Source organism: Agelaius tricolor, unplaced genomic scaffold (assembly GCF_023055355.1).
Source record: "Agelaius tricolor isolate 1412-34295 unplaced genomic scaffold, bAgeTri1.0.p SCAF_41, whole genome shotgun sequence".
Classification (NCBI taxonomy): domain Eukaryota; kingdom Metazoa; phylum Chordata; class Aves; order Passeriformes; family Icteridae; genus Agelaius; species Agelaius tricolor.
Window position 1 is genome coordinate 2542403 of NW_027269301.1, and position 13723 is coordinate 2556125.

General features: G+C 48.1%; 1 protein-coding gene across 7 annotated transcripts in view; it reads right to left on the bottom strand.

Moving 5' to 3' along the window:
• ENTPD4 (ectonucleoside triphosphate diphosphohydrolase 4) overlaps positions 1–13723 on the bottom strand; it is a 35170-nt gene that overhangs the window by 11497 nt on the left and 9950 nt on the right. For 6 of the 7 annotated variants that reach the window (XM_071454849.1, XM_071454850.1, XM_071454853.1 and 3 more), the window contains 4 exons: positions 12060–12163; positions 9453–9512; positions 6768–6892; positions 2823–2989 (listed from right to left, as the gene is read on the bottom strand). In XM_071454849.1, coding sequence (XP_071310950.1) covers positions 2823–2989; positions 6768–6892; positions 9453–9512; positions 12060–12163 — 456 coding nt within the window. Of the gene's footprint in view, positions 1–2822; positions 2990–6767; positions 6893–8246; positions 8267–9452; positions 9513–12059; positions 12164–13723 lie in introns of all 7 variants that reach the window. The other variant, XM_071454848.1, reaches the window with a different exon arrangement.

Sequence of the window (13723 nt, forward strand, 5' to 3'; positions counted from 1 at the left end):
GGGACAGACTGACAGCTGGGGACAGACTGACAGCCTGGGGACAGACTGACAGCTGGGGACAGACTGACAGCAGGGGACAGACTGACAGCAGGGGGGACAGACTGACAGCTGAGGACAGACTGACAGCCTGGGGACAGACTGACAGCTGGGGACAGACTGACAGCCTGGGGACAGACTGACAGCTGGGGACAGACTGACAGCAGGGGGGACAGACTGACAGCTGAGGACAGACTGACAGCTGAGGACAGACTGACAGCCTGGGGACAGACTGACAGCAGGGGGGACAGACTGACAGCTGGGGACAGACTGACAGCCTGGGGACAGACTGACAGCTGGGGACAGACTGACAGCCTGGGGACAGACTGACAGCAGGGGGGACAGACTGACAGCTGGGGACAGACAGACAGCCATGGGGACAGACTGACAGCTGGGGACAGACTGACAGCCTGGGGACAGACTGACAGCCTGGGGACAGACAGACAGCCATGGGGACAGACTGACAGCCTGGGGACAGACTGACAGCCTGGGGACAGACAGACAGCCATGGGGGACAGACAGACAGCCTGGGGACAGACTGAGCCCAGCTGACCTTGGGCACTCCCAGGCACCCAGGGGCAGCCGCAGCCGCTCTGGGAATTCCATCCCAGCCCTCACCACCCTCATACCGGGAATTCCTTCCCGAAATCCAACCCAAACTTCCACGTTTTCAGCTGACTCCAACTCCTGAGTCTCAGGAATCTCTCTCCACCTCCCAGATTTTCCTTTCCCACACAACATCCAGGACCATTCCCACCTTTCCAGGACCACCTTCCACCCCTCCAGGCTGCTCCAAGCTGACCTTGGGCACTCCAAGGGATGGAGCAGCCACAGCTGCTCTGGGAATTCCACCCCAGCCTTTCACCACCCTCGTATTGGGAACTCCTTCCCAAAATCCAATCTCAACTTCAGGTTGACCCCATTACTCCAATTCCTGAGGGGAATCTCTCTCAATTTCCCAGATTTTCCCTTCCCACACCAGCCATGCCATGATCTCCCCACAACATCCAGGATCATTCCCACCTCCCACCCACCCAGGCTGCTCCAAGCTGACCTTGGGCACTCCAAGGGATGGAGCAGCCACAGCTGCTCTGGGAATTGCATCCTATCCCTCACCACTCTCATATTAGGAACTCCTTCCACAAATCCAACCTAATCTTCAGTTTGACCCCATTACTCCAGTTCCTGAGCAGGAATCCGTCCCTCTCCATTTCCCAGACTGGAAGGAATCCCTCCCTCCCTTCCCACACCAGACATGCCATGATCTCTCCACACAACACCCAGGATCATTCCCACCCTTCCAGGACCACCTTCCCCTGTCCCAGGCTGCTCCAAGCTGATCTTGGGCACTTCCACGGATGGAGCAGCCACAGCTGCTCTGGGAATTCCATTCCATCCCTCACCACCCTCATATTGGGAACTCCTCTCATAAACCCAACCTAAATTTCCACTTCTTCATCTGACTCCAACTCCTGAGGAGGAATCCCTCCCCGGTCCCCAGATTTTTCCCTTCCCACACAACATCCAGGACCATTCCCACCTTTCCAGGACCACCTCCCACTCCCCAGGCTGCTCCAAGCTGACCTTGGACACTTCAAGGGATGGAGCAGCCACAGCTGCTCTGGGAATTCCATTCCATCCCCTTCACCACCCTCATACTGGGAATTCCTTCCCAAAATCCAGTCTCAACTTCAGGTTGACCCCATTACTCCAACTCCTGAGCAGGAAATCTCTCTCCATTTCCCAGATTTTCCCTTCCCACACTGGAAGTGCTGTGATCTCTCCACAACATCCAGGATCATTCCCACCTTCCACTCCCCAGGCTGCTCCAAGCTGACCTTGGGCACTTCCATGGATGGAGCAGCCACAGCTGCTCTGGGAATTCCATTCCATCCCTCACCACCCTCATATTGGGAACTCCTTTCATAAACCCAACCTAAATTTCCACTTCTTCAGCTGACTCCAACTCCTGAGGAGGAATCCCTCTCTGGTCCCCAGATGTTTCCCTTCCCACAGAACATCCAGGATCATTCCCACCTTTCCAGGACCACCTCCCACTCCTCAGGCTGCTTCAAGCTGACCTTGGACACTTCCACGGATGGAGCAGCCACAGCTGCTCTGGGAAATCCATCCCAGCCTTTCACCACCCTCATACTGGGAACTCCTTCCACAAATCCAACCTAATCTTCAGTTTGACCCCATTACTCCAGTTCCTGAGCAGCAATCTCTCCATTTCCCAGATTTTCCCTTCCCACACCAGCCATGCCATGATCTCCCCACAACATCCAGGATCATTCCCACCTTTCCAGGACCACCTCCCACCCCCCCAGGCTGCTCCAAGCTGGCCCTCCCAGGGATGGAGCAGCCACAGCTCCTCTGGGAATTCCATCCTATCCCTCACCACTCTCATATTAGGAATTCCTTCCACAAATCCAACCTAATCTTCAATTTGACCCCCATTACTCCAATTCCTGAGGGAAATCCCTCTCCACTTCCCAGATTTTCGCTTCCCACACCAGACATGCCATGATCTCCCCACAACACCCAGGATCATTCCCACCTTTCCAGGACCACCTCCCACCCCCCCAGGCTGCTCCAAGCTGACCTTGGACACTCCAAGGGATCCAGGGGCAGCCGGGAATTCCATCCCAGCCTTTCACCACTCCCATACTGCGGATTCCTTCCTGAAATCCAATCTATTCCCATCACACACTGGAAGTTCCACGATCTCTCCACAGCACACCCAGGATGATTCCCACCCTTGCAGGAGCCCGGGGATGCAGTACCTGTTCCTGAGCAGGCTGCTGGAGATCAGGCTCTCCTCGTAGCGCCGGCGCGCGGCGTTGCCGCCGAAGCCCAGGAAGGTGGCCACGTACACGCGGTACACGTGCTCCGTCTGGTGCGCGTCGCAGCCCAGGTTCACCTCGGCCAGCAGCCCCTTGGCCACCTCCTCCTGCACAGCAAATCAGCAATCACTGCCATGCTCCTGAGCACAAAGTGAATTTTGGTTTGGGATGTCCTGGACACCTTTCATTTCACCCATCTCTTTCATGCTTTGGGGTCTGTGCTTGCTGCACTCTGGGTAAGGGATATCCCCACAGCATCATGGAGGGGTTCTGGTTGGAAAAGATCTTGGAGATCTTGGAGATCATCAATCCAACAGCACAATCAGGAATCACTGGGATGGTCCTGATCCTAAAATGAATTTTTGGGATGCCTTGGACACCTTCAAGTTCACCCAACTCTTTCATGCTTTCCTCTCCTATCCATGTATCCTGCACTCTGGATAAGGGATATCCCCACAGCATTGTGGAGGTGTTCTGGTTGGAAAAGATCTTGAAGATCATAAAAATCATCAATCCAATGGCAAAATAAGGAATCATTGTGATGGTCCTGATCCAAAAATGAATTTTTGGGATGTCTTGGACACCTTTAAGCTCACCCCTCACCAATCTCTTTCATGCTTTCCTCTCCTCTCTGTGTGTCCTGCACTGTGGGTAAGGGATATCCCCACAGCATCATGGAGGGGTTCTGGTTGGAAAAGATCTTGAAGATCATAAAAATCACCAATCCAATGGCAAAATAAGGAATCATTGTGATGGTTCTGATCCAAAAATGAATTTTTTTGATGTCTTGGACACCTTTAATTTCACCCCTCACCCAACTCTGTGCTTCCTGTACCCTGGATAAAGGATATTCCCACATGGAGGTGATCTGCCTGGAAAAGATCCTGAAGATCATCAATCATCAATCCAACAGCTACATCAGGAATCACTGGGATGGTCCTGCTCCAAAAATGAGGTTTTTGTGATGTCTTGGGCACCTTTAAGTTCACTCCCACCCATCTCTTTAATGCTTTCCTGTCTGTGCATCCTGCCTGATCCAGCAAAATCAGGAATCGCTGGGATGATCCTGACCCAAAAATGAATATTTGGGATGTCCTGGACACCTTAAAGGACACCTTAAAGTTCACCCATCTCTTTCATGCTTTCCTCTCCTGTCTGTGCTTGCTGCACTCTGGGTAAGGGATATCCCCACAGCATCATGGAGGGGTTCTGGTTGGAAAAGATCTTGGAGATCTTGGAGATCATCAATCCAACAGCAGAATCAGGAATCACTGGGATGATACCAATCTGAAAATGAATTTTTTGGGATGTCTTGGACACCTTTAATCTCACCCCTCACCCATCTCTTTCATGCTTTCCTCTCCTGTCCGTGTGTCCTGCACTCTGGGTAAGGGATATCCCCACAGCATCATGGAGGGGTTCTGGTTGGAAAAGATCTTGAAGATCATAAAAATCATCAATCCAACAGCACAATCAGGAATCACTGGGATGGATCTGATCCAAAAATGAATTTTTTGGGATGTCTTAGACATCTCCAGTTTCACCCATCTCTTCCACATCATGGAAGTGTTCTTGGAGATCATCAATCCAAGAATCCTGAAGAGCCACACCCGTGGTTTTTGGAATTCCCAGGAATGGGAACTCCACACTGCCCTGGGCAGCTTTCCCAGTGCTTTCCAGCCCTTTATAATCCAGATATTTCTGGAGTTTTCCTCAGGGATGATCATCTCCCACATTATTTGGAAAATCCAAGATTATTTCAGAGGGAGAGCAAAATTGAGGAATTTCCCTTGGGAATTATCATCTCTCCCAGATTTTTTTGTTAAAAAGACCAGGATTACTTCATAGGGAGAGCAAAAAAAAGGATTTTTCTTGGGAATTATAATCTTTCCCATTTTATTTGTAAAATCCAAGATTATTTCATAGGGAGAGCAAAATTGAGGAGTTTTCCTTGGGAATGATCATCTCTCCCATTTTATTTGGAAAATCCAAGATTATTTCATAGGGAGAACAGAATAAAAGAGTTTTCCTTGGGTTTCCTTGGGAATGATCACTTCCCATATAATTTTGAAAAAGATCACTTCACAGGGACAGCAAAATCTTGGAATTTCAGATCCCTGGCCCTGCAAAGCCCAGGAATTGCTTCTGTGGAGCCTGGAATTTTCTTCTCCCATGGAAAAATGTGGATTGTGGCTGCTGAACTCAGTGCTCCCCTCCCATTCCTGATTCCCAGGACAGATTCCACGACCAAAATTCCCATTTTATGTCCATTTATGCTCAGATAAATCCACCCCACAGGCAGGAATGTTCATCCCTGTTTTCCCAGCTGATCTTTGACTGGATCTGCTCTGGAACTGAATGTCCAGATTTTAATAATTCCAAATCATTTCTTACACCCTCTGTTAATTAAAACAGAGGAATTAGGGAATTAATTAGGGAAACATCATTCCACAGGATTTAAAAACTCAATTTATCCATTATTAGAACAGAGCCAAACATGGGGATTTGATGCTGTTTTTTCTTTAGATAATTCTCAATTAATTTCATGGGAAGTTCAGCTTGAAAAATTCAGGAATTGCTCCAGAACTCAGTGGAATTACAGCAATTTATCAGTTTGGGACAAAGCAGTTCTGTGACATTTATAACTGCTAATTCAATTTCTCCCAAAAATTAAAGGAAAAAGTCATTTTTATGGAAGGCTTTTTATAGGAACCACCAGGAATTTTTGGGGTTTTAGCCCCGGGATGCAAATTTTGGGAGTGTAAGGGATTTAAAATTGTCCAGAAAGATTAAAAATTAAAGATTAATGCAGGATTTGAGTGATGGGAATGAAAAAACCAAATTCTTTTGGGAATGGGATGGGATGGGGATGGGATGGGATGGGATGGGATGGGATGGGATGGGATGGGATGGGATGGGATGGGATGGGATAGGGATGGGATGGGGATGGGGATGAGGATGAGGATGGGGATGGGGATGGGGATGGGGATGGGATGGGAATGGAGATGGGATGAGGATGGGGATGGGATGGGATAGGGATGGGATGGGGATGGGGATGAGGATGAGGATGAGGATGAGGATGGGGATGGGGATGGGATGAGGATGGGGATGGGATGGGGATGGGGATGAGGATGAGGATGGGATGGGATGGGATGGGATTGGGATTGGGATGGGATGGGATGGGATGGGGATGAGGATGGGATGGGATGGGGATGGGTTGGGATGGATGGGATGGGATGGATGGGATGGGATGGGATGGGATGGATGGGATGGGATGGGATGGGATGGGATGGGATGGGATGGATGGGATGGGATGAGGATGGGGATGGGGATGGGATGGAATGGGATGGGGATGGGATGGGGATGGGGTGGGATGGGATGGGATGGGATGGGATGGGATGGGATGGGGATGGGGATGGGATGGGATGGGATGGGATGGGATGGGATGGGATGGGGATGGGGATGGGATGGGATGGGATGGGATGGGGATGGGATGGGGAGGGATGGGATGGGATGGGATGGGGATGGGATGGGATGGGATGGGATGGGGATGGGATGGGATGGGGATGGGGATGGGATGGGATGGGATGGGATGGGATGGGATGGGATGGGATGGGATGGGGATGGGGATGGGATGGGATGGGATGGGATGGGGATGGGATGGGGAGGGATGGGATGGGATGGGATGGGGATGGGATGGGATGGGATGGGATGGGGATGGGATGGGATGGGGATGAGGATGAGGATGGGATGGGGATGGGGATGGGATGGGATGGGGATGGGGGATTCCAAAGGATGGGAAAGAAAGGAGAAGGTGTTAAATTAGCCCAGAGGGAAGGGGGAATTCCTGGATATTGCCCTGGGAGGGAGGCAGGCAAGGCTTACACTCTGGGGCACCTCGTAGGCGATCTGAGTGGAGACCCCGCCCATGTCCAGGATCCCCACGGTTCGCTTGCGGAAAATGGGATCGTGGTGCTCGCTGCCAGGGACCTCCACCACGGCCTCATCCTCTGGAAAAATGGGAAAAATCCATGGGAAATAGGTTAAAACCCCTGTGCTCGCTGCCAGGGACCTCCACCACGGCCTCATCCTCTGGAAAAATGGGAAAAATCCATGGAAAATAGGTTAAAACCCCTGTGCTCGCTGCCCAGAACCTGCACAACCACCATGGCCTCATCCTCTGGGAAATACAGAGGGAAAAATCCATGGGATTCAGGGAAAAATCCCTGGGCTTGGTGCCTGGGACCTGCACCTCCACCATGGCCTCATCCTCTGGGAAAAAATGGGAAAAGTCAATGGGATACAGGGAAAAATCAATGGGAAACAGGGAAAAATCAATGGGACATAGGGAAAATCCCTGTGCTCACTGCCCAGGACCTGCACCTCCACCACGGCCTCATCCTCTGGGAAAACATGGTAAAAATCCATGGGAAACTGGGAAAATCCCTGTGCTTGCTACCTGGGACCTCCACCATGGCCTCATCCTCTGGGAAAAATGGGAAAAGTCAATGGGATACAGGGAAAAATCAATGGGAAAGAGGGAAAAATCAATGGGAAAGAGGTGAAAACCCCTGTGCTCGCTGCCCAGAACCTGCACGTCCACCATGGCCTCATCCTCTGGGAAATACAGAGGGAAAAATCCATGGGATTCAGGGAAAATTCCCTGGGCTTGGTGCCTGGGACCTGCACCTCCACCATGGCCTCATCATCTGGGAAAAAATGGGAAAAGTCAATGGGATACAGGGAAAAATCAACGGGAAAGAGGGAAAAATCAATGGGAAACTGGGAAAATCCCTGTGCTCACTGCCCAGGCCCTGCCCCTCCACCACGGCCTCATCCTCTGGGAAAATCGATGGGAAAGAGGGGAAAAATCAGGGGATACAGGGAAAAATCCCTGTGCTTGCTGCCTGGGACCTCCACCACGGCCTCATCCTCTGGAAAAATGGGAAAAATCCATGGGAAATAGGTTAAAATCCCTGTGCTCACTGCCCAGAACCTGCACGACCACCATGGCCTCATCCTCTGGGAAATACAGAGGGAAAAATCCATGGGATTCAGGGAAAAATCCCTGGGCTTGGTGCCTGGGACCTGCAGCTCCACCATGGCCTCATCATCTGGGAAAACATGGGAAAAGTCAATGGGATACAGGGAAAAATCAATGGGAAAGAGGGAAAAATCAATGGGAAAGAGGGAAAAATCAATGGGAAACTGGGAAAATCCCTGTGCTCACTGCCCAGGACCTGCACCTCCACCATGGCCTCATCCTCTGGGAAAAATGGAAAAAATGGGAAAAGTCAATGGGATCCAAGGAAAAATCAATGGGAAACTGGGAAAATCCCTGTGCTCACTGCCCAGGACCTGCACCTCCACCACAGCCTCATCCGCTGGGAAAAATGGAAAAAATGGGAAAAGTCAATGGGAAACAGGGATAAGTCAATGGGAAACAGGGAAAAATCAATGGGAAACTGGGAAAAATCAATGGGAAACTGGGAAAAATCAATGGGAAACTGGGAAAATTTCTGTGCTCACTGCCCAGGACCTGCACCTCCACTACTGCCTCATCCTCTGGGGAAAAATGGGAAAAGTCAATGGGAAACTGGGAAAAATCAATGGGATACAGGGAAAAATCAATGGGAAACTGGGAAAAATCAGTGGGAAACAGGGAAAACTCCTGGGGATCCAGCCAGGGAGGGCCCCAAGGAGCTGCTGCTTGTGGCTGTTAAAGCTCCGGGAGGGAGTGGAGCCAACCCAAGCCAAGCCCTGCAGCAGCTGCCAACATCTGGCTGGAACTGCATCCCCACATCTGGAAATGCAACTCCTATGGCTGACATGGCATCCCAACATCTGGAAATGCAATTCCCATGGGTGGAACTGCATCCCAACATCTGGAAATGCAACTCCTATGGCTGGAATTGCTTCCCAACATCTGGCTGGAATTGCATCCCAGCATCTGGAAGTGCAATTCCCATGGGTGGAACTGCATCCCCACACCTGGAAATTCAATTCCCATGGCTGGAATTGCTTCCCAACATCTGGAAATGCAACTCCCATGGCTGGAATTGTATTCCAACATCTGGCTGGAATTGCTTCCCAACATCTGGAAGTGCAATTCCCATGGCTAGAACTGCATCCCAACATCTGGAAGCGCAACTCCCATGGCTGGAACTGCATCCCCACACCTGGAAATGCAACTCCCATGGCTGGAATTGCTTCCCAACATCTCGAAGTGCAATTCCCATGGCTGGAATTGCTTCCCAACATCTGGCTGGAATTGCATGCCAACATCTGGAAATGCAACTCCCATGGCTGGAATTGTATTCCAACATCTGGCTGGAATTGCATCCCAACATCTGGAAGTGCAACTCCCATGGCTGGAACTGCATCCCCACACCTGGAAATTCAATTTCCATGGGTGGAACTGCATCCCAACATCTGGAAGTGCAACTGCCATGGCTGACATGGCATCCCCACATCTGGCTGGAACTGCATCCCCACATCTGGCTGGAACTGCATCCCCACATCTGGCTGGCAAACCATCCCCTGGAGCCCCAGCCCCGCTCCGATCCTCACCATCGTCCGTGTGCTCAAATCTTCCAAGGACAAAGTTGATCCCAATCCATGCATAGACTCCTGCAGGAGGAAACAAAACAGCTCTGGAATTCCAGGAATAGCAGGAATTGCTGGATTATGAACTTGAAAGCAGATGGAAACATTTTCATTCCTTTTTTTCGGCTCTGTTATTGCTCATTTTTATTTTATAAAATTGTAGAAGTTGAATATTCCTGGGAAATCATTCATGGTTGAGAATCATTCCTGGGAAATCGTTAAATCCATCAGGAATTCCTGATGATTTTCTCCTCTCCCAGGTCAATGCCATGACCAAATTCCTGGCTGAATGAATTAAAGACACTTTGATGTGTAAAATTCAGGAAAGAATTGAAGGAAATGAAATTTTAAAGGGATTTTAAGGCTCTGGTGATCACACCAAAATATCCCTGCTTTCCAAATCATCTCATCCTGCAAAGTTCCTTCCATCAGGAATGCTGGGATTTATCCTTGCCCACCCTCTAGAGGAAATGGCTCCAGTGCCATTAAATTCTCAGGGATAATCGGCAAAGATTTGGCCAATCAGGATTTGGAAAACCAATAAAAATACCCCAAATAATCCCTTGGAAATCCTAAATATTTTCTAGATCCAATTCCATTAATTTTTCAGGGAAAATCAGCAAAGATTTGGCCCATCAGGATTTGAAAAAGCAACAAAACCACCCCAAGTATTCCCTTGGAAATCCCAAATATTTTCCAGCAATAAAAATATCCCAAAGCATTCCTTGGAAAGCCTAAATATTTTCCAGATTCAGTTCCATTAGAAGAAATCCTAAATATTTTCCAGATTGAATTCCAGTAATTTTCAGGAAATCTTTGGCCCATCAGGAGCTCCAGAGGAACAAAGGAACATTCCAGAAGAACAAAGGAATGTTCATTCCTGAGGAATAAAGGCTCTCAAGCAAAGCAGGATTTGAAAAAAAAAACAATAAAAATACCCCAAATCATCCCTTGGAAATCCTAAATATTTCCCAGCTCCAATTCCATTGATTTTTCAGGGAAAATCAGCAAAGATTTGGCCAATTAGGATTTGAAAAAGCAACAAAAACACCCCAAGTATTCCCTTGGAAATCCCAAATATTTTCCAGATTCAATTCCACTAGAGGAAATCCTAAATACTTTCCAGACTGAATTCCAGTAAATTTTCAGGGATAATCAGCAGAGATTTGGCCCATCAGGAGCTCCAGAGGATCAAAGGAATATTCCAGAGGAACAAAGGAATATTCCAGAGGAACAAAGGAATATTCCTCTCTTGAGGAACAAAGGCTCTCAAACAAAGCAGGATTTGAAAAACCAAAAACCAATAAAAATACCCCAAATAATCCCTTGGAAATCCCAAATATTTTCCAGATTCAATTCCACTAGAGGAAATCCTAAATACTTTCCAGACTGAATTCCAGTAAATTTTCAGGGATAACCAGCAGAGATTTGGCCCATCAGGAGCTCCAGAGGAACAAAGGAACATTCTAGAAGAACAAAGGAACATTCCAGAGGAACAAAGGAATATTCCAGAAGAACAAAGGAATATTCTAGAAGAACGAAGGAATATTCCAGAGGAACAAAGGAATATTCCAGAAGAACGAAGGAATATTCCAGAGGAACAAAGGAATATTCTAGAAGAACAAAGGAATATTCCTCTCTTGAGGAATAAAGGCTCTCAAGAAAAGCAGGATTTGAAAAAACCAATAAAAATACCCCAAATAATCCCATGGAATTCCTAAATATTTTCCAGATTCAATTCCATTAGAGGAAATCCCAAATATTTTCTAGATTGAATTCCAGTAGATTTTCAGGGGTAATCAGCAGAGATTTGCCCCATCAGGAGCTCCAGAGGAACAAAGGAATATTCCAGAAGAACAAAGGAATGTTCATTCCTGAGGAACAAAGGCTCTCAAGAAAAGCAGGATTTGAAAAAACCAATAAAAATACCCCAAATCATCCCTTGGAATTCCTAAATATTTTCCAGATCCAATTCCATTCCATTTTCAGGGATAATCAGCAAAGATTTGGCCAATTAGGATTTGGAAAAGCAACAAAAACACCCCAAGTATTCCCTTGGAAATGTCAAGTATTTTCCAGATTCAATTCCACTAGAGGAAATCCTAAATACTTTCCAGTCTGAATTCCAGTAAATTTTCAGGGATAATCAGCAAAGATTTGGCCCATCAGGAGCTCCAGAAGAACAAAGGAATATTCCAGAGGAACAAAGGAATATTCCAGAGGAACAAAGGAATATTCTAGAAGAACAAAGGAATATTCTAGAGGAACAAAGGAATATTCCTCTCCTGAAGAATAAAGGCTCTCAAACAAAGCAGGATTTGAAAAACCAATAAAAATAGCCCAAATAATGCCTTGGATTTCCTAAATATTTTCTAGATTCAATTCCATTAAATTTTCAGGGATAATCAGAAAATATTTGGCCCATCAGAAGCTGCAGATCTCACACTCCAGATCTCCTGAGGAATCAAGGCTCTCAAGCCAAGCAGGATTTGAAAAACCAATTTAAAAACAGCCCAAATCATCCCTTGGCAATCCCAGGTATTTCCAGACACTTTCCCAAGGCCCACCTACCTTCCTGCTTGCCAGAAATCACCTCAGCGTGGGAGTCAGAGAAGAGGAAATCGAAGTGCACGGGGATGTCGGTGAGCAGATCCTCCAGGATGGCTTTCTGCTGGCTGCAAAATTCCACAAAAAAGCCTTAAACCAGTCCCAAAAATCCTGGAGCTGTTCCACCTGGAAATCTCCTTTATCCAGCCACTCATGGAGCACAGAGTTAGGAGAGGAAATCATGGAGAAATTCCATGTTTCTCCCAGTACCTGGCTTGATTTTCATCACCACCTTTTCCTGTTGCTGTCCCATGGAAAATCCTCTCCCTCCTGCCCCATTCCAGACTTAAACTCCTGCAAACCAATCCCAAAACACCCTGGAGTTGTTCCACACTCACAATATGGAAATATCCTTTATCCAGACCCATTGGAGTGCAGGAAGCAGAGTCAGGAGAGGAAATCATGGAGGAATTCCCACGTGGAGCTGACTTTTCCCAGTGCCTGGACTGATTCTCATCCTGGCCCATGGATCCTCTCCCTCCTGCCCCATTCCAGACTTAAACTCACTGCAAACCAATCCCAAAACACCCTAAAGTTCTTCCACACTCATAACATGGAAATATCCTTTATCCAGACCCTTTGGAGTGCAGGAAGCAAAGTCAGGAGAGGAAATCATGGAGAAATTCCATGTTTCTCCCAGTACCTGGCTTGATTTTTGTTACCACCTTTTCCTGTTCCTGTCCCATGGAAAATCCTCTTCCTCCTGCCCCATTTCAGATTTGAGCTCTACAAATATCCCTGCAAACCAACTCCAAAAAGCCCTGGAGTTGTTCCACACTCAGAACATGGAAATATCCTTTATCCAGCCCCTTTGCAGTGCAGGAAGCAGAGTTAGGAGAGGAAATCATGGAGGAATTCCCATGTGGAGCTGACTTTTCCCAGTACCTGGATTGATTCTCATCCTGTCCCATGAATCCTCTCCCTCCTGCCCCATTCCAGTCTTGAACATTCCCTGCAAATCAAATCCCAAAAAGCCCTGGATTTCTTTCACACTCACACCATGGAAATATCCTTTATCCAGCCATGTTGCAGTGCAGGAAGCAGAGTCAGGAGAGGAAATCATGGAGGAATTCCATGTTTCTCCCAATACCTGGCTTGATTTTCATCACCACCTTTTCCTGTTCCTGTCCCATGGAAAATCCTCTCCCTCCTGCCCCATTCCAGACTTCACCTCCCTGCAAACCAATCCCAAAGAAACCTGGAGCTGTTCCATGCTGGAAATCTCTTTTATCCAGCCACTCATGGAGCACAGAGTTAGGAGAGGAAATCATGGAGGAATTCCCAGGTGGAGGTGACTTTTCCCAGTATCTGGATTGATTTTCATCACAACATTTTCCTGTTGCTGTCCTGTGGAAAATCCTCTCCCTCCTGCCCTATTTGTGACTTAAACTCCTGCAAACCAATCCCCAAACACCCTGGAGTTCTTCCACACTCATAACAGGGAAATGTCCTTTATCCAGACCCTTTGGAGTGCAGGAAGCACAGTCAGGAGAGGAGGAGCACAGTCAGGAGAGGAAATCATGGAGGAATTCCATGTTTCTCCCAGTACCTGGCTTGATTTTCATCACAAGGAGTTTCCTGCCTCTTTCCCATGGAAAATCCTTTCCCTCCTGCCCCATTTGTGACTT